The 19,478-nt window shown below is 38.0% G+C and overlaps 1 protein-coding gene and 2 non-coding genes across 3 annotated transcripts; 2 read left to right on the top strand and 1 right to left on the bottom strand.

Moving 5' to 3' along the window:
• Positions 1–742: 742 nt before the first annotated feature.
• LOC111593993 (putative metabolite transport protein HI_1104) lies at positions 743–17,620 on the bottom strand. Its single transcript, XM_023307084.2, has 3 exons — positions 17,190–17,620; positions 2,028–3,379; positions 743–1,135 (listed from the first exon to the last, which is right to left on the bottom strand). The coding sequence occupies exons 2-3, from the start codon at positions 3,361–3,363 to the stop codon at positions 858–860; spliced, it is 1,614 nt and encodes a 537-aa protein (XP_023162852.1). The 5' UTR covers positions 3,364–3,379; positions 17,190–17,620; the 3' UTR covers positions 743–857.
• Trnaf-gaa lies at positions 14,242–14,314 on the top strand. Its single transcript has one exon. It is a non-coding gene; the product is annotated as a tRNA-Phe (tRNA).
• Positions 17,621–19,083: 1,463 nt separating the features above from the next.
• Trnaf-gaa lies at positions 19,084–19,156 on the top strand. Its single transcript has one exon. It is a non-coding gene; the product is annotated as a tRNA-Phe (tRNA).
• The last annotated feature ends 322 nt before the right edge of the window (positions 19,157–19,478 follow it).

Below are 19,478 nucleotides of genomic sequence, written 5' to 3'. Positions count from 1 at the left end.
GGGTCTGGCTATTTTCAACTGTGAAGAAGTATATTACAGCGCGAAGCCATATAGCATGTATATATGTATGTAAATTGCTGATCAATAAGAAGACTCGATCCGGGGTTGTCTTTCTGAGCTACTCTTTTCCAGATAATATGTGAGTCGGAATGCACGGATCGAATTGCTATACATATAATTTTTATTATTGACCTTATGGTGCTTCAAGAAATATATATTACTATGCTGACAACATATAGGCGGATCATATGACATTATCTACAACTCTATGGGCTTTTGTATAAAATAATAAAATTTAAAGCTTATATAATCATATCCAATAAGAACAAACGGTCAACACTGAGCCTCCCATATATATATATTGATATATGTATATACATATATCGCATCATTAAGTTCTTTTTAGAACTAACAAAACAGTTTATTCGTGATTTATATATACATAAATATATATATATATATATGTATATATATATATATATGTATACAAGTGTGTTTAATACATATATATGAATCTCACTTATCGAATTAAGTACAAATGGGAAGAGCAGAACGTATGGTAAGACACATGAATTAAGGTAGGTAGGTATAAAGAGGCTCTACCATATATCTCTCGCTTAAGACTAAGTTAATTTTTTACAAAAATTATAAAATCAATTATATTACAGGCGTCAAAAAAAAAAATTTTTATAATTAAAATAATAATAATGATAATATTAATAATAAAAAAATATATAAGAAGCACTTGCACAAATAGATGTTTTCTTTCTCGTTCTGTTTCATTTGAAATGTTGCTCAGATTTGCAATCTGATGTCTCGGAGAAGGAGGAGGAGATGGAGGTATAATCTCCATAATACTACAGTCTGCTGCTCTCGGCGCTATTGCGACTTGGCTGAGTCGATTGTGACTTCTCGTAGCCATTGCCATTGGACAATTGCAGATGCTGCGGCAGCTGGACGGGACGTCCATTTGAGGGCAGGGTCTCATCCACGCTGAACACGGAGTTATCATGGCCGTGCATATGGCGTACATTCAGGATGGCATCCGGATGTGTCTTCTGTGACTCCTGTTCGATGGGACTCGGCTTTGCCTTGCCCTCCAGCAGGAAGCAGGTGATCAGGAAAAGTATCGAACCTAATGGGAGTTGAACAAATAATATCAGTTAGGCATTTACTCAAAGGAAATCGCTAATTTCCGACTGTCTGCAGTGTCTGGCAAACGTTGTATTGACTGATTCAGTTATGCGTTTCCCATAAAGCTGACATAACACTTGACTCATGTGAGTTAGGTGATTATGTCTCGAAGGCCTCTTCTTATCATCCTGCTTATCTAACTATACTATATTGAGCTGCACAACTATCGATCTTAGACTGAAAGAGCTGAAAAACTGTTTTTATTTTAATGGGTCTTACTTTTCTCAATTCTTGTCAATTAGTTAATTTCATGTTTACATTTACTTTGTAAGCTTTTAAGATCTTATTGAGCTGTTAGCTTTCCCCTTAAGTAACGTACGCCATCATGGATTATCTTCGGTCTACTTGATTTTGTATAGTTTTTAGTGCTGCCAGATATGCTATGAGATGCTAGGTGGCAACGCTGCTCAAGTGCTTGCTAGCTTTGACAGTCGGAATACAATTGGTAGAGTTGAGGCAGGAAGGAAGTACAATAAAAAGAGCAAAGGATGGAAAAGTTGTTGGCCAGAAGAAAAGAAGGAAGAAAGATGACAGCGAAAGGAAATGCACTTGATAATGAGAACAGGAGAGGAAGTTGATGATAAAAAAGAAGAGAAAAGGGAAAGTAAAGCAAAAGCAAATTATGTAAGGTACAAAAAAAATAATGATGAAATAGAAAGGACATAGAAAATGCTTAAGCAAATCAGGAAATGAGTGAATAAAGGAACGAACAAAAAGGGGTTGACAGTAAGAAGGAGGGAAAGGAAGAAAGGAAATGTTAGGAAAGTAGCCAATGAGCCAAAGAAATTCGATAAAATTTGAATTGAATATGAAGTCGATGAACAGATACTTACTGATGCCATAGAAACCAGCATAGAAGATCATGATGGAGCCACGATAGCCGATGACCTTGGCCACTGGATCCACCAGAATGGGCAAATTGCCGCCAATGTTGTTCATCACGAAGAGGAAGACGCCAATGGTTGAGGAGCGAACACGCAGCGGCACTATCTCAACGACAATTGCGAACACGATGCCAAACCACATTTCGGCAAAGAAATAGCTCAGACCGAGTGTAATCATCGCCCACAGGGGATCGAAGTAGACCGAACCAAAGGCGGGCAACGTGGCTATCAATTGGCTAATAGCCAGGACAAAGGCACGCGAACGTATGCCCATTTTGGCGACTATCTTGTCGGAGACGACGCCACCAACAACAACGCCCACGCTGCCAATGCCAATGGTGACGGCGAAGAGCCACCAGCCGAGATCGACGTCCGGAAAATAGGTATTATAATACAGATCGGCATTATAGGCAAAGGTCATGCCACCGCTGTGACGTATGGAGGCGGCTATCATCAGCATAATCATGGCGGGACTCTTGATGACCTGCCAGAGGGTTACGGGCTTGCCGCTCGCTGTCGTCCGATCGCCCTCGCCAATCGATTTGCGTTCCGGTTCCCGCAGAGTTGTGCCCGTCAGTCCGGCCACGATAATCGTCAGCACTCCGGCACCCAAATAGCACACACGCCAGCCCATATCAAAGAAGTTCAGCTTGGTGATGTAACGACCGACGGGGAACGCGATGCCATAGCCGCCATAGATGCCCCAATTGAAAATGGCCATGACCAAGGCACGCTTGTTCTCCGGAAAGATATCGGACATAATGCCCGTAGCTAACGGATTACAGCCAGATTCACCGGCAGCCATTACCATGCGAAGCAGCACCAGATGCCAATACTCCTTGACGGTGCCCTGCAGCAGAATCGCAACGCCAAAGATCACGGTGCAAACTGTGAGCATCTTCACCCGATTGTATTTATCAGCCGCAAAGCCCATAAATACGCCAGCAATGGTAAAGATCAATATGAATGTGGGTCCAGCCAGTATCTGGTAATCGATGCCCAGTCCATTGTAGTTCCACTCGCAGTAGCCGGTTCCATTTACATCCAGTGTATAGCAGCTGCTCTCGTTCTTAACGTCCGAGCACTGGGTCATCAGTTCGTGTCTGGTGAACATGCTGTTATTCTGCTGGCAGGCATGATCTCCATAGTCCAGCTCAATGGCCGTCTGCTTGGACGTAACGCCGATCAGATAGTGACCCAGTTCGCCTAGGATATAGCCGATAGTGAGTATGCCCAGCACATAGCTGCTGTAGAAGCCGCTCAGCTTATCCAAAATTGGTATCATCCTTTGGCTGTTTTAACTGCGGACAGAGCAAAGCAGATGTAAGAGATATTAATTTGGTTTCTCATTTTCGACAATGTTTGAAGGACTTAGGAACTCAAGGATCCAACGACATAAGGACATATATATTTGAGCGCTGGAGAACATGAGAACCTAAAACCTACTTCAGCAATGAGAGCTGAAGGTCGATATCACTTTGGGACTTGAGAATGTTCAGATTTTGAAACCAAACCGCCTCACAAGCTAAGCAAGCAGGAATTAAATGACCTAAGAGCAGATGAACCCTTCAGTGCTGAAGCACCCTAAGACCTACAGACTTAAGGAACGTTGAGTACAGAAACTTAAGCACTCTAGGATCTAGAGACTTCAGTAACCCAGTAACGAAACCCAAACTTCATCTATAATATTTCAATATATAAACTGGGATAACACTCAGACTCAGTTTCTGTATCGATCGATCCCTCTGACAGCAAGTAGAGCCTTCAGCGCCCGTAATAAACGTTTGCCTGCTAACGCTCTCTTATCTGAACAGCAGCTTGGCCTAGGCAGCTTCTGAATTTTCCCACAGTTGTGCCGTTAGCCCCGCGTTTGATAAGCGGCATAGGTAATGAATTTGAATACCCCTTGTTTATCATGTTAAGTTCTTGACATCATATCAATCGAATGATAAGCGAGTGGAATTAATTACAGTCTGTCTATCTGTCTCGGTGACAAGCGTGCAGAACAAATTATAATTAAAGCCTTGCGACTTGATATTCTGCTTGATAAACGATCGTTTCGAGATATTTATTGATCCCAAAATGTTGCTAAACAGATCGTGCGTGACTTGAATAATACTCGAATGGAAGTGAAAGTGACGGCCTGAGGACGTGAGCTGTGTTTGACCCATATGTAGCTCGTATACTCAAGCGTTTCGGGGCAAGTAAGCTAAGACATAGGCATGCGCGGAAGCTTTCAAGCTTACAGAGCTTGGCGAGCTTAAAGCTTTTACAAAGACTTTGTTTTGAGCTTTTTCGGCTAGCTTTGTAAGCTCGCCTAGAGCTAAGTGCTAGAGCTATGAACTATTTAGTAGTTCTTATTATTATTACCAGAAATATTTATAGCTACAGATCTTGGCGTACTAATATCTTAGTTTTTGTGTATAGATTCTATTTGTAGAGCAGATCTGTGCTCGACTGCCAACTGGCTCTCATTTAGCCGTGTGAACATTATGTAGAAAGGCGAGTGGTCGAGAAGGATATTCCTCTGGATATGTACTTATGACATTTTTCCGATACTAGCTGGATATTTTATCCGAAAGCAGTTTATACTGAGTTATCAAGTGGGCATTATATATACTCAAACGAGTGGATATTCTCAATTTCAAGTCTCTATTCATCAAGATGGATGAATGGATAGGCAGACGGAAGAAGTTTGACGGTTGGGGAAGACGGACGGACTGCCGGACACGGCTGAACGAGAGACTTGCGTCTGTGTCAACAGTTGCCACCAGGGCTAAGTTAACGCAGCTCGTTGTCCTCACTAAGACTATATATATATATATGTAATCCTTTTGCCACGCCCCTATCTGCACACCTTTTTGACACTACGAACTACGGCGTCAACGTTTGCTAAACCAGCGAAAACATTTTGAGTTAGACCAAGAAATTTCTATTAAAAGCCAAGTTTCCTGTTTTGAACATTTTTTTTTTTTGACTGCACAAAGCACTTGGTCTGTATATATACTATATACTATATATATATATACATATTCATATGTTTGATTAGAATTGTGAAAGGCGTGTGAGGCATTCGGATTGGCTGCTACTTCAAGGCATTACGACGTTTATGATTTATGAGTCGGAAGTTTGTTAATCTCTAGACAAAGACCTAATAGGAATGTGAAGCAGTGCTCGTCTAGCCGATACCCTGTTAGCCAAAAGACAAGCAATTACGTAACAGATTTCATGTCAAGTGGCTTGCATGCCAATGCCAACTTAAAAATACCCTGTAAATCTAGGAAGTTGTTTGAGTTTCCTTTCAACTGTCTTAAATCATTTATCAACTTTATGGTTTCTCCTTGTTGTTTTTTTTACAGGGTATACGCATGTGTAGGGTATACAAGTTCGCATGGCGCACATTCACTGTTTGCAACTAACCCGCTCTTGCCTTATTACACCCCTTGCTTACATGTTTTTACGGGGTATCGTTTGTAAACTCCGCATAGTTCAATGTCAAGGTAAAGTCCATCAATAAAACAAAACGCCCCTTCAAGTATTTCGCACTCTGCCAAATGCTGACCAAATCAATTCTCGTTTTGGACACTTGGACAACTACACACACATACACACACACACAATTTACGTCTAAAGAATTTACTCGTTCGCAAAGTAAAAGGGGTATATTGGTTTTGCTTAATATGCGTCTTGCTGCTTGCCTCTCTACAGAGTCTCACTTAAAGTCTGTGCTTTAGATACCTCTAGACCTATAATTTTTCGATCAAAATATATTACTTTTCTATATAAGTCTGTAAGTTCGTATCGTATCGCATCATGAGCGAGCATTATCAAGTCGTACGCGCCCGACTCTAGCTCATTTCTCGGCTCCTTTTTCGGCTCTTTCTTTTGTTGTGGACTTCAATCAATCAAGTCGTTTGGCTAATTTGCTTGCCATGTTTTCGTATACAAAATGTAGAAGAAGAAGAAGTAGAAGGCGAGAAAAAAGTATCTTTTACATTTAGCTGCCGCCGTTTGACAGCTGCCAAGGTCGACAAAGGGTAAAAAGAACGAAACGAAGGCTAATCGCAAAGTGTATCTGAGCATCGACACGATCAGCGCTGCTCAGTTATGCTAAGTGTATCTATCGGATGCTAAGACAAAGCTACACAGATACAGCTCCACAAAGGCGTTAAGAATGCGGATGCTGTGCAGAGCAACGGAGCCGATTGGCCAAGATTTTGAGCATAATTTTGAGTAACCTCGCCGCGTAACGAGCATCTAGTTAGCTCAGCTATAGCGCAATTGCCATTGACATTTTGTCTCTTTAATGGGCTTTACCTTAAAGCAAAAACCTTAACTATCTTTCGTACATAACTGGATATCGAAATACCCGTTTCGATTAGCTCATAAATACGCTAAGCTCTTTTTAACTTCGACCACGCGCGCGCTCATTCAGTCACATGACAAACGCCTGTAGAGTAGAAGCCCTAACGCGGTTTGTATACCCTAACGAATGCCATGTGGGTATTACCTAGTGTTAAAATCAAAAGATTGCTGCGCTTTCAGCATTTTAAGTTTTCAATATTTTGCATTGTAAATTTAATAGCTAATTTGACATGTAGTTTAAGTTGTTAATTATTGCCTCTTGACGAACATTTCAGTTTACAGTTTTAGATTACTCATCCACCATGTTCAGTATAAATTTAACATGTACTTTGGCATGCACTTAAATTTGCCTCCTTTAAAGTTTTCTGTTTATCCTCATTGTTAATTTAACAGCTACTTTGAAAGGCATTTGAGTTGTTGTCAAGTTTTTTTCTGACTAACATTTTAGTTTACAATTTGCTTAAGTTCATTGCAAGTTTAACATGTACATAATGCCAGAGTTGACAACAACTTTAGCTAGTAGTCTATACTTTTGGTTCAGTGCGTGCTTCCATTTCACTTTTAAGTTTTCTCCATCTATTAAGCAACTACTTTAACATGCAGTTTAGGGTGTTGATGATGTTACTTGTATAACTTTTGGGCTTTAATTTACGCTGACGTGCAGTTTAGGGTGTTGATGATGTTACTTGTATAACTTTTCGGCTTCAATTTACACTGACACTTAGATAAGGCTTAGCTTGTTAGCTAACACGAGTTTTGACAGCCAAGACGTTTCTAATTTCAATTAATGACAAATGACGCCACAAAGTTGAATTACCCGATGGCATATGCAAATGGTATGGCAAAGCGTGTGGCATTACACGCTGATAATTTACGTGTATTTTTAGTTTTCAATGTCAAGGCACAAAACGGAACGACACCAATCCACACAGCTCCAGATCTGGCCATAAGTGTGTTGCGCATGCGCATGCGTGACTCGCCGCCTTTGGCTTTCTTTGCCAAGGTCGGCCCAGCAGACATAACGTGTGCAGTTGTGCATGCGCCGCAGCGAACTTGCTTTTCAAATGCATTCGAGCGTTAAATGTTAATGTTCATGTTAAATGCTAGTGTTAAATTTATTCTTCTGAACGAGACTTCGCTTCAATGGGGTATATTGATTTAGTACAGCGGCTAAGGGAAGTTTGTTCCGCACAGAAACGCTCAATGTTGATACCCTGCATCCATTGAAAGTGGACTGCAAGGGTATATTGTTTAAGAGCAAATGTATGTAACTGGCCGAAGTTTATATATCGTAGATAAACTTCACCAATCAAGCCATAATTGTTGGTCTACTTCAATAAGGCACAAAAACTGTAAACTCGAAACTCTAAATATAAATTCTTCTTCATTTCGATAACTTCTTCAATTCCCTTACTATCGCTAGCAATCGATATTTTGACTTTGGTGTAACTTGAAGACGTAACAGAGAGTTATTAAATTTAGCATATTACTCTCTATATACCTCCCATGTCGCCTATTATAGCCTAGATTGATCGACTGTAGCAGTCTGACTTGTGGATCGATCTGAGGTGTCTTCGCACTATGCAAATAATTGCCATTTGCAATTGGAATTGTAATTAGAATTGCTTTGGCTTAACTCTAGCTTAACTAGACTTTAATATTCCACTTGGCATATCATTTGCATTTAATGAGCTTCCACTTCAATTAATGTTGCAATTTTTATGTAAGTTTTTATACCATATTATTATTTGTTTTGTTTTGTTTTGTGTTTTATTTTTATATTCTATGTAATTGTTGTTCAGCACACTCCAAGCATAAAAATCCTAATAACGAGCCATAACAAATTTATTATTAATCAAAATTTATTAGCTTCAGTTTTTAGAAGGCGTTAACAGCTTAGAGATCGTTTGGCTTTAGCAGTTTATAGCTAGCAGAAAGAGTTCTCAAAGCACTTTGTGAGAGCGAAATAAAGCCTACAGAGCTACAGCTTCATATTCATGCAGATTGATCAGATACCGTAATCAGAATATGTTTAAGCTGTATTCCAACCCATTATTAACTTTGATAAGTTCTTCTTTTATTTATCGATTATTTTTTATTGCTTTAAAGTAAACTAACTATAGTAAGTCTATGACGATGGCAGTTGATCCAACACAACTACTTCTCTATAAGTCATAAAGGTTATCGATAAATATGTATTTCTAGCATGTGGTTGTCGTTTAATCAAAAGCAATATCTGTTTATAAGACTACAAAATGAATATGAAAGAATAAGCGGAACTACTGATCGATAACTCATTGTGCTATTCAATAAATGCCCTTAAAATAAATCAAAGTTGTTTGTAGATCGATAACTGCATGCATTTATCGATAAATTGACATTGGCAGCTTTAATTCGAGCTTCAAGGCTTTACTTTATTTTGAAAAGCTATTGAAAGTTAACTAAAATGCAATCGATAATTATCGATACATGCATTTTTAAGCTCAAAATGCAACATTTAATATGGACTACTTTCATTTTGAGTACCTTTTCATAGCTTAGAAGTTAGAGTCTAGGTATTTTGGCATCCATCTTGACTCATGAATGTGATTAAACTAGGACTCAGCACAGCTGTTCTTGATATTTCCAACTGTTGACTATTCGAAGCTTAGCCATATCGCAGTCTGATATTTTGCTGTTCTCGCTGTCGACTATCTGGTATATCCGGTCAACATTCGCCCACAGTTGAGGCACACGCAATGCCACATACAACAGCTTCAAGTCAAGTCAAGTCATGCGCGCAAATTGCGAGTCTGGGCAAATTTAGATTAATGTCTATTCGTGACAAGATTGGACCAAGTGCACGGATACGATACGGACATAGATCAGAGCCCAATACATTCTATTCTGAAAGCCCAAACCTGCTCAGGGATATAGACATACATATAGTCAAGCTGAAGGCGAAAGCAAACGCACAAAACATTCACTTTCACTTTAGGTAAATACCCTGTAAAATGTTGCTAGCGAGTTGCTTTAGTTATTGAATGAAGCCAAAGCCTTAAATGTGATCAATTTGCATAGAAAGTGTATAAGTTGCTTACAAATTTATGAATACTGTATGGCATATTCACTGGGATTGACTTGAAATCTAAATCGTATCTATATAATTTCATATATCATTTTATTTAAATACTATCTTAAAGCATTCAAATAAATATATAAATATATACTACTCTTAATCTCTCTCTCTCTCTCTCTCTCCCTCTCTCTTTCTCTGTTTATATTTCTATCTTTCTTTGTCTCTCTGTGTATCTGTCGCCCTCTCTCTCTCTCTCTCTCTCTCTCTCTCTCTCTCTTTCTCTGTTTGTTTATATTTCTATCTTTCATTATCTCTCTGTCTCTCTCTCTCTCTCTCTCTCTCTCTCTCTCTCTCTCTCTCTCTTTCTCTGTTTGTTTATATTTCTATCTTTCATTATCTCTCTGTGTCTCTCTGTCTCTCTCTCTCTTTCTGTTTCTCTATGCAACTCTCTGTATCTTCCTCAGTCTTCCTCTTTCTCCCTGTCTTCCCCTATCTTTCTGTCTCCCTATGACTTTCTCTCTCACTCTCTCTCTCTTCCTTCTCATCTTTTTCAGATTACTCTTTCTGGATCTAGCTTCCTGTATCTCATTTTCCCGGTATGTTCGTCTCTAGTATTCAGTTTATATATCTGGATAGAAGTGCCGGGAGCACTGCTCTTAAATTTTGTCAATCGCTACGTTTTACATTCTCTCTAATTACCTCAAATGCTAACTTCAAGTCTCCTAGATTTCTGTATTTGAAGATCTCACATTTTTAGTTCAGTTCTCTTCTATTTTCTTCCTTTTATCAAAATATTCTCTATTTTGTTCCTTTGTCTAGACATTTGTTTCTTTATTTTCTGCCTCTTCTTCTTAATTATATATTAATATCAATGACATTTTTCTCGATCTTCCAAGCTCGAAATTTCTTAGTTTCATTTGGAACTGGCTGTGAGTGGGTTTTCCCCATAAGAAATCACGCTTGCTATATTTATTATTCATATTAATCTCACACATTTCGCTGAGTCACTCTCGCATCTGGTCAACGTCTAGCAGTTCCTCTAGCACACGCCCCATTCAGACGTTAATTGAGGCCTTTAGTATACCCTGATCCCATTGAAATGGGAAGCAGTGCAGTGGCGGTGCTGGTAGAGGCGCTGCTTGTTAAGAAATAATCTCTGGGTTGGAGCTCAGCGGTGTTATAGAGTTGATGCACGTTGCGTAAACAGTTTGGGTTCGAATCTTGGTATCGTAATGTCAATTTTAATTTTTATTTATTTATTTTTTTTTTTTAAATATTAAAAAACGGCTGGGATCAGGGTATCTCCTAGTCGGGCACCCCGACTAGACTTGTCTTACTTGTTTTTTTTTTTTCTGTTGCCTGTCACGACTGTCACTCAGACGGGGCGATTAGCTTAGCGCATTGCTTTATTGACTTGGCTACAAAAATGTAGCTTAACATTGATTCTGAGCAAAGCTTCCCCTGCAGCTGGTGCCCCCCTTTTTGGAGCTCCTACGTAACCCCTGCTCGGATTGTAACCGCAGTCAAGGTTAACCGGCGTCGGCTACTTAGCCATTGTATCAAGAGGTGGGCGGCTACACTGTAGTGTGAAGGGGGGCGTGGCATGCTTAAGTAATGCGGCAACGTTGCATGCAAATGCAAATGCAGCAGCAACAGCAGCAGCAACAAATTACAATTGTAAATTCATATTTATTTCGTTACGTTTTGAAATTTACTGCTGGCTTTTTGCACGCCAGATGGCGCTTTGTCCAGTCTTGATCAGCTGCGCATAAATCTTTATTAAATCAGCGCGACAGACCAAAACGATGAGCAGGTGTCCCAGCTCCAATTAACAGTCGCTAAACAACGGTCAATAATTAGCTTCGCGTGCGGCAATCGCCTTGATCACCTGCGATCTAACCTGATGGTTGAGCACTTTATCCAACTATCAACTGGCAACTGGCAACTGGCAACTGGCAGCTGCCAGCTATCGACTGCCAATTACAGACTTATGCAAAGCAGCTCAGAAACTATAACAGTAGCTATAACAATCATAAGTGTGCTCGGGCGTTGCTAGCAGATTGCAAATTGATCGAGTCTAGGGTGGGACCTGCTTACAAATTGATCGCAAGTGGATCGATATTAGATAAAGACTAGATCGCTAATTGCTCGCAAGCAAACTGCAAGTAGATCGTTAATACGTTCTTCACTTGATCGGAATGCGATCTACCGATCCACAGCTGATCGCGACTTGAGCGAAAGTAAGAAAGAATCGCAAATTGATCGAGACTTGAGCTACACTTCTTCACAAATTGATCAGAACTTGAACGTAGATAGCGAGTTAAGCATTACCTAATCGCTGGTAGAACTTAAACGAAAATTGACTTAAGTCGACTAGATCACATGTCAGAGGGCTGATCACAAACTGATCGCTTGTAGTTCGTAAATTGATCATCATTTGGCGCGACTATCAACAATGACAGCTGGTTGATCGCTAGCTAATCGATAACATACTGATTTTATTGCTGTGCTTTGAACGTCGACAACTGGAGCCAGATCTGATCAGAACCAGATGATCGCGACTTGATCTCCTGTTAAGTATTGTGCATGGTCAGTAACAGCTGGTGACAAGCGCGGCTCTTGCGTAACGAAATAATAAAACCGGAAAAAATACAGATGCCAAGGGAAAAAAAACAAATGTGTCATGGCCGCATGCATTTAGCTAAGTCCGCACTTGAACCATAACTCGATCTGGTACCTGATCGAGACACAGAGCTACAGGCATATGACGACATTTGCATTATTCATTTGCATATCCCAACTCCCCATCTGTACAGGTGTTAAATTATATAATTAATAGGTGTACTATTAAGTTGTATAAACTGAAGAAAGAGTGCAAAGATCTGAGTCCAAAGTGATCGACAATTCAAAGTGATCTTCAAATGAATCTTTAGTAATCTTCAGGAATCTCAGCTAAACAAATTCATAAAACTGGAAACAAGTCTTGACCACTCAGCTATAATATAGCTAGCTAAAAACTAGTTTTCACAGATGACAAATTTCCATTTGTATTTCCCATTATGGAACTCGACGAGCACTACGCAAGATCTTCAACGTTCTTATGAAAAAGAATATATTGATTGGAGGTAAAATGTGGTGAATACCTCTTGAAGGCAAGATGAAATGGGCTACAGCTAGAAACGTAGCATTTGAGAGCTGAGCTTGACGATTTAGACATTCTCAGTTAATATATCTAAGACAATATATAGGCCACTTTGGGGGCGTGGCAAATGGACTTAAGTTTTATAACTCTACTTCTCAGAGCAAGAAGTCTTCCAAGTACATGTTAGACCCGTAAGACTGGGATTCCTCTGCCAGTTGCCAGCTCCCAGCTCTGCTAACGCCAGAACAACTCGTTTGCTCTTACCCTGAGCGAGTATTATGGCATCAAAGTGCCTTAAAAAGATGCAAGTGCTAGATAAATAGCTTCCAGTTTTTACATATATATAAGAGAGGAGGGAGAGAGAGATCTGAGTTTGTAGATCTGAAGATTAACTAACTTTAGAGTGAACCAAACTGAAGAGCTGAAGTCGTGAGCACGTGGAATATGTTGGCAACACAAACTGACAGCGCTGCATATGTATATAAACGGGTTATTTTATTTAAAGGGCGTTTAATTGTTTAAATGCTCGAGATTTGCATAAATTTCTAGTTAAGAATTGAGTTAGAAAAGCCAGCCAAATGGCAAAAGAACAAAGGGCGGGAGAGGCAGAGGGAGAGGGAGAGGGAGGTGGGCAGGGAATATGAAGAATATAATGATGATACATTGGAATCAAGAAACGCTAGTCATTCCCATCATTGAATACATAATATTCGCATATTTTGCTGAGTTCTAATCGCATCTCAAGTCGACCGAGTCGAGATGGCGACTGAGTCGATCTCTCGTATGTGTATATAACCCGAATTACGGGGTAATTACGACGTCTGCGCATGTTCCACAAATGCAAATCAAGGCGAACGGCAGACAAGAAAAATGATCAATTTGCATTTAGCGGACATTTGAATGCTCTATAAATGAGTATTGAGCAGAATGAAGATCAGTTAATGATCTGAGTTCACTAAACTTGATTTTCAGTTGAACTCAAGAGAGAGAGAGAGAGATAGAGGGCGATCACAAAGCTTACACAGATCTCTAAATGTAGTTCAGTTAATGATCTATAGAAGCTGATCGCGATTTGATCATGAGCTGATCTTTAAACGCAATTTAAATGAGGAAATAAAATATTTAAAAAAGATCTATATAAAAAATGTACAGCTAGCAGAGCTTATAATAACTTAGCTGTACAAATTTTATGAAAAAAGTGTGTCTAAAGGCAAGATCGGTTAATGAGCTAGCAAAGCAAAGAAGTTTATATAAATATATATATATGTATATGTATACATTAATATATTCTATATAGAATGCTCTTGAAGTGCTGCAAAGAACGAGTTTAAAGAGAGTTTCTTTTCATGTTTGCATTATGCCAATTGATGGAGCTTTATATAGCTTATATAGCATACACATATATACTGTATAATAGTACGTTTTTAGTCAAAACATATATATATAAATATATAAATATATAAATATATATAGAGCTAAGTGATAAGCATAAAGCAAATTAGAGCTCTTCTTCTACATACCCTAAATCTGAAACATATATTTATATATAGATATAAGTATAGTCATAGATACATATAATCCCAATGCAACGTTCATGTGCCGAAATAGCTCAGTTGGGAGAGCGTTAGACTGAAGATCTAAAGGTCCCCGGTTCAATCCCGGGTTTCGGCAGAGATACAAAATTTTTATAGAATTCTTTTTGCAATATTTTTTTCTTGAAATTAGGAAATTAAGAATTTTAAAATATCTTAAATTTGCATTTCCAAATTTCTAGACAAGCCCTGTAAAATAGAAACTGTAAGTCTCAGCTCTTAGACAAAATATTATTTCAATTAGAAGTGGAAAAAAACTATGCAAATACTAGAAACACTCTTAAGTCTGGGAAACATAGCTAGTCTATTAGGCAATCAATATCTAAGCCAAGTTTCCCGTTCGCATAGTTCGCATAGATTATATTGACAGAGAAGTGGAGCGAGTTGGCAAGCGATAGAGACATTAATTACACTTAATTATGATATGATTGCTTAGAGCTTAGAGCCGAGAGTGCAGATCCTATCGAGACTGAACAGCTGCGCGAACGGCTTAATAAATTATCGTTAAGTGCCAAGTAGGAATTGCAGAGATATATAGAGTATATATATATATAGTTATATACTTATAGTTAGCTATTGTAATTAGGAATTCCGAACCGGATCGTAGCACCTGGTGGGTGAGTCGAACCAACAATTAGGCATCCAATTTTCTAATGAGCTGGATCATTATATTTAACTACTGGGAAAAGTAAAAGGTTCGACTAATCGAATGTCACTTGATATCTCTCGGATCGCAATTACTGAGCTGAACCGAGCTGAGTTGTGCTGAGACGCGTGGAATGCAGTTGTTGTCACTTTTTTATTCATAACAATTTGTCAGGTCAATTAGTGCACATAATCCAGATATTACATCTAACTAATCTAATTGTCTTTGCCTTTCTAATAAATCATCGCAATCATTTAAATAGAGAACGCCTTTCTGCCGTAATTATGTATATAATTATAAAGTCTGAATGGTAGTCTGAATCATCAGTTCAACGATTGAACTCAATATAATCGATGCATTTTGCCAGCTCTCTTTTTTTTAAATTATATTCACATTCCATCTGTTAATAGTTTCTGTTCTTTATCGATAACAATTCGATAGACTGTCATTTCATTTTGCACATTTAGCAGTTCACTAAGTAGCATTAACATCGATTTATCGATTTATCGATTTATGCACAATTTCGATGTATTTGTGTTTTTGATAAGTTTATTATTGATAAATTCTTAAAGTTTGCCATATATATAGTTAAGTGAGTAATCAGTAATATTTGATATCAATTTATATATATCGATTGACTCTTATGTATATCGATTGCAAAATAATTTAAGTCTTATTGCAATTAATTCTATTCAAACGCATTTGATTATGTAAAATATTTCAAGTCAATCAGATTATACAATCGATTGTTGTTATCGATGAATCAATTATCGCCCGATTTCCTACTTTTTTCATTAGCAATTTAAAAATTAAATTTGACTTTCGCTTGCGATTTCACACACAAATATCTAAATATATAAATTATGAATCGACTGTTAATCAAATGCAGTCACAGTTATGCAACGAGCTTGTAAAATCTACACGTGTCGAGGTATCGATAAATTCGTGACGAGCCAACTTTGTTGCCCACTACATTTGCTTTTTTTCTTCATATAGGATTTCTCTCCAGAGTGTGTGTGTGGGCGAAAGAGCAGCAACTTGAGCTGATTCCCAGTTACATTATCTGAATTCTTTTGAGACAAGTTTTTTATGCTCGTGCACGAAGCGACTATGAGGGGTATATTGGTTGCTTAGCAATCTCTGTCGCTTGTCGTTGCTACTCGAACTGGAAATTTGGTGTAGATACTTCTTTGACATAAAGTTTTTGGCTTCTGGGAGCATTTCAAATTGGGCAATACTCTACCTATTGCAATACAATATTGCCATTAAAGCTTTTGACTTTGTATTTGGCTTAAAAAGGCTCGTATAGACAAGCTCCATAGACGTAGCAAATGGAAAAAAAGTTCTAGCTCCTCGATTGCCAGGTTTCACTATAGCTTCCCTGAACGAGTATTATCAAGTCGATCACGCAGGCCTGCAAAAATCGAACTTGTTTTTCTAATAATTTTTCACCCTTTCCATTATTTCTTGTTGTTCTTTGTTTTCCTACTTGTCTTTTGCAGCTTCCGCTGATAAGGCAAACCCTTGTCAATTTTAGTTGAAATTTGTCAACTATTTAGTAACGCCTTGTTTCCATCTGATTGACTTTCGATCTTTGTCTCCACTTACTATTTTTTTTCATTTGTTGATATTCAATTTTGCTTTTGTTGCTTCTTTGCAAATATTGTAAAGCAAATTGAACAAATTGAGTTTGTTCATAAAGTGCTTTTTCTTATTGACTTGGCGCTGTTCCAATTGGGAATCTAATAGGATTAATTCATTCCAATTCACATTTTCCACTTGCTCAATTCGAATGTTTTTCGTAAATAATTTTTTTAGTCAAACATTTTTTAGGCTTTTTAGTTTTTCTCTCCATTTGAATGTTTTCCTTGTTCTCGATAAATTTAGCAATTTTATTATATTTTATGTTTCATTTTATTTTACTTATTTTACTTGACTGTGATCAATTATTTTATTTTTTTTCAATTTTCAACTAAAAGAAATTATTTTCAAAATAAAAAATATATTTATATATTTTTATAAACGTTTTTTATTTGCCGCAAATATATTTTCTAATTGGAATCTTCGTGTCTAGCAGCGCGCAATTCTCATCTCGAATTTCGAGCTACGCCTAGTTAGGCAGATGTGCAGTTTGATCTTCAATTAGCTTTTAACGGTTCACTAGCTGAGCTTTTTTATTTATTTATTTATTTTTTTTTTGCTTTTCAATGTGTGCCTAACCTCAATTCATGTTGTGTTTTTGCGCGATTAAAGATATTTTTTAACATGATTTTTTTTATATATTTTGCATAAATAAATAAATTCTTACATTTTATATGTGGCTCTAGTTTATGTTGCAGTTGTAGTTGTTGTTGCAGTTCTTGGCACTGACACACAAAAAAAATGTTTATAAATTGTTTTTAAATTATTTTCAATTGAAACACAAACGAAACACGCAATCGAAATTATTGTTTTTAATTTTCTTACAGATTCTTTCACAAGTTTTCTTCAATGTCGCGCGCAGATAACGAGAGCAAAAACAACAGCACAAAAAAACTAACAAATACAGTTAGTTTCTTTTTTATTTGTAAATAAAAGAGAACACGCGAAAGATGAAAACGGAAATTATTCAAAGTACGAGGGAACCGTTTATTTAGTAGCCGCGTTCTTGCTGCCTGTTGCCTGCTGCTGCCTGCTGGTTGCCTGCTCTTTGGCCACGTCCAATTGGCTGCGTTTTGCAAACAGAACTAAAACGCGGCTTCGTTTGGCATCGGTTTTTTAAAAGGAAAATTGCGCCCAAGCCCAAGCGTTGACGTTGACTTTGACGCTTGCGTCGACGTTAACGTTGACGTTGACGCAGACGCTGTCGCTAACAATACAACAAAAGCACAACAACAAAAGCTAACTTAAAATTTGCAAGCCAACGCCGCCTCAGCGGCAGCAACAAAACGCTACGAAGCGAAGAGCGCGCGGCGAAAGAGAGCAAGTGTGTGTCTCTCTCTTTGCTTGGCGCCTGTTGCTGGTATTGTTGTTCTTTTCGCACTTTCTTATACTCTAGCCTGGCTGCCTTCCATTTCGTCGTTATGCAGCGAAATATCCAAAACATTGTTAAAAAACATTGTTGCCGTGCATTCGCCTGCAAGAAAAGAGAGAAAAAACAAACAAAAAAAAAATGAATTCTTGCTGGTGACAAATGCGCGCAGGTGGCCGTAGCTGACGGGACGCGACGCTCGTGTTAGGATCAATAACAATATTTTCTTAATAGCCGAAAGATCGCAAAGATAAGTTTAAACAACACCTAACAACAAAATTGTGCAAATCGTCAAAACATTAATTCTCAAGCGAAATTAATACAAAAATATTTAAAATTCACCTCAATTTGTTTGTTTTTGTTCGGACTGCATTTTGTTAGCTGTTTGTCAATTGCTCATAACGCAAACAAATTGCAAATTTATTAAAAACAAAATAAAACAAAAAACACTTTAAACAGAAAAAGGCAAAAACCAGTTCAGTATCGTAGATTGTGTAAAAACCACGCGCCATTGTCGTCACCTGCTCGTCGTAATTCCCCCATCTTAGCTTTAGATAAACAACAACAACTCCTGCTGAATCATCATCATCGGCGTCGTCATCATGATCATTAGCATGTTCATTATTATCATGTCGCTGTGATTTTTGAGGTTTCCGTATAGTTTCTGATCTCGTGCTACCACGCCCACCCCCACTCCCTTCTCTGCACAGTTAGTTCTTTGCTCGACTTTCGTAGAAATCGTTAAAAATAACAAGCGGCAAAAAAAGAAGAAGATGAACCAAAAAAGGAATCAAGCGAAGACAATGCGGCGAATTGTGAATACCCTTGCTCAAGTATGGCTCTAAGCTGTGAGCCGCTCTGCTTGCAATCTACATCATACTCTTGAGGTATTGTCTAAATATATGTGTGTATAGTCATTAATATATGTAAATATAAATATAAATATATATGTATATAATATATATATTTCTATTTCTTACAAATGATTGCTTATATTTCTTAGACAACGTTGCTTTCCTTATCGCTGAAGTGGCCACTCATACATACACATTTGCTTCATACATACATATATTATGCTTCATACATGCATGCATACATATAAGCTTGCAAAAATATAACTGCTGCATGCACACACACACGCATGCAGTGATTTGCTCAGCTGCAAACCGCTTAATTCGTTCTTGACAACATCGCCGAAATAGCTCAGTTGGGAGAGCGTTAGACTGAAGATCTAAAGGTCCCCGGTTCAATCCCGGGTTTCGGCAGCCATTAATATTTTTTGCTAATTTGCTTTTACATATTTTGTATGTAATTCATTTAAAAATTAACATAAATAAGCTAATAGATACATGAGCTTAGTATCTGCTGTACTAAGCTATATTTATACGTTTAGTTATTATTCAATTCAAGTTTTCTAAGCAACTATGTCTGCATCCAATTTTGAGCAAAGCTTTTTGTAGATATTATGACAAAATAATCACATTCCATTTTAGTATATTATTGTTTTACACATCTTACACAGCTCTCGCTAAGGCGGAGAGACAACTGTAACTTTAAATTATAAAAAAAGAACATAGACATAGAGTC

The sequence above is a fragment of the Drosophila hydei genome, unplaced genomic scaffold (assembly GCF_003285905.1).
Source record: "Drosophila hydei strain 15085-1641.00,03,60 unplaced genomic scaffold, DhydRS2 tig00000237-arrow-arrow-pilon, whole genome shotgun sequence".
In the NCBI taxonomy this organism is placed as follows: domain Eukaryota; kingdom Metazoa; phylum Arthropoda; class Insecta; order Diptera; family Drosophilidae; genus Drosophila; species Drosophila hydei.
This window is presented reverse-complemented; position numbering and strand designations above follow the sequence as displayed.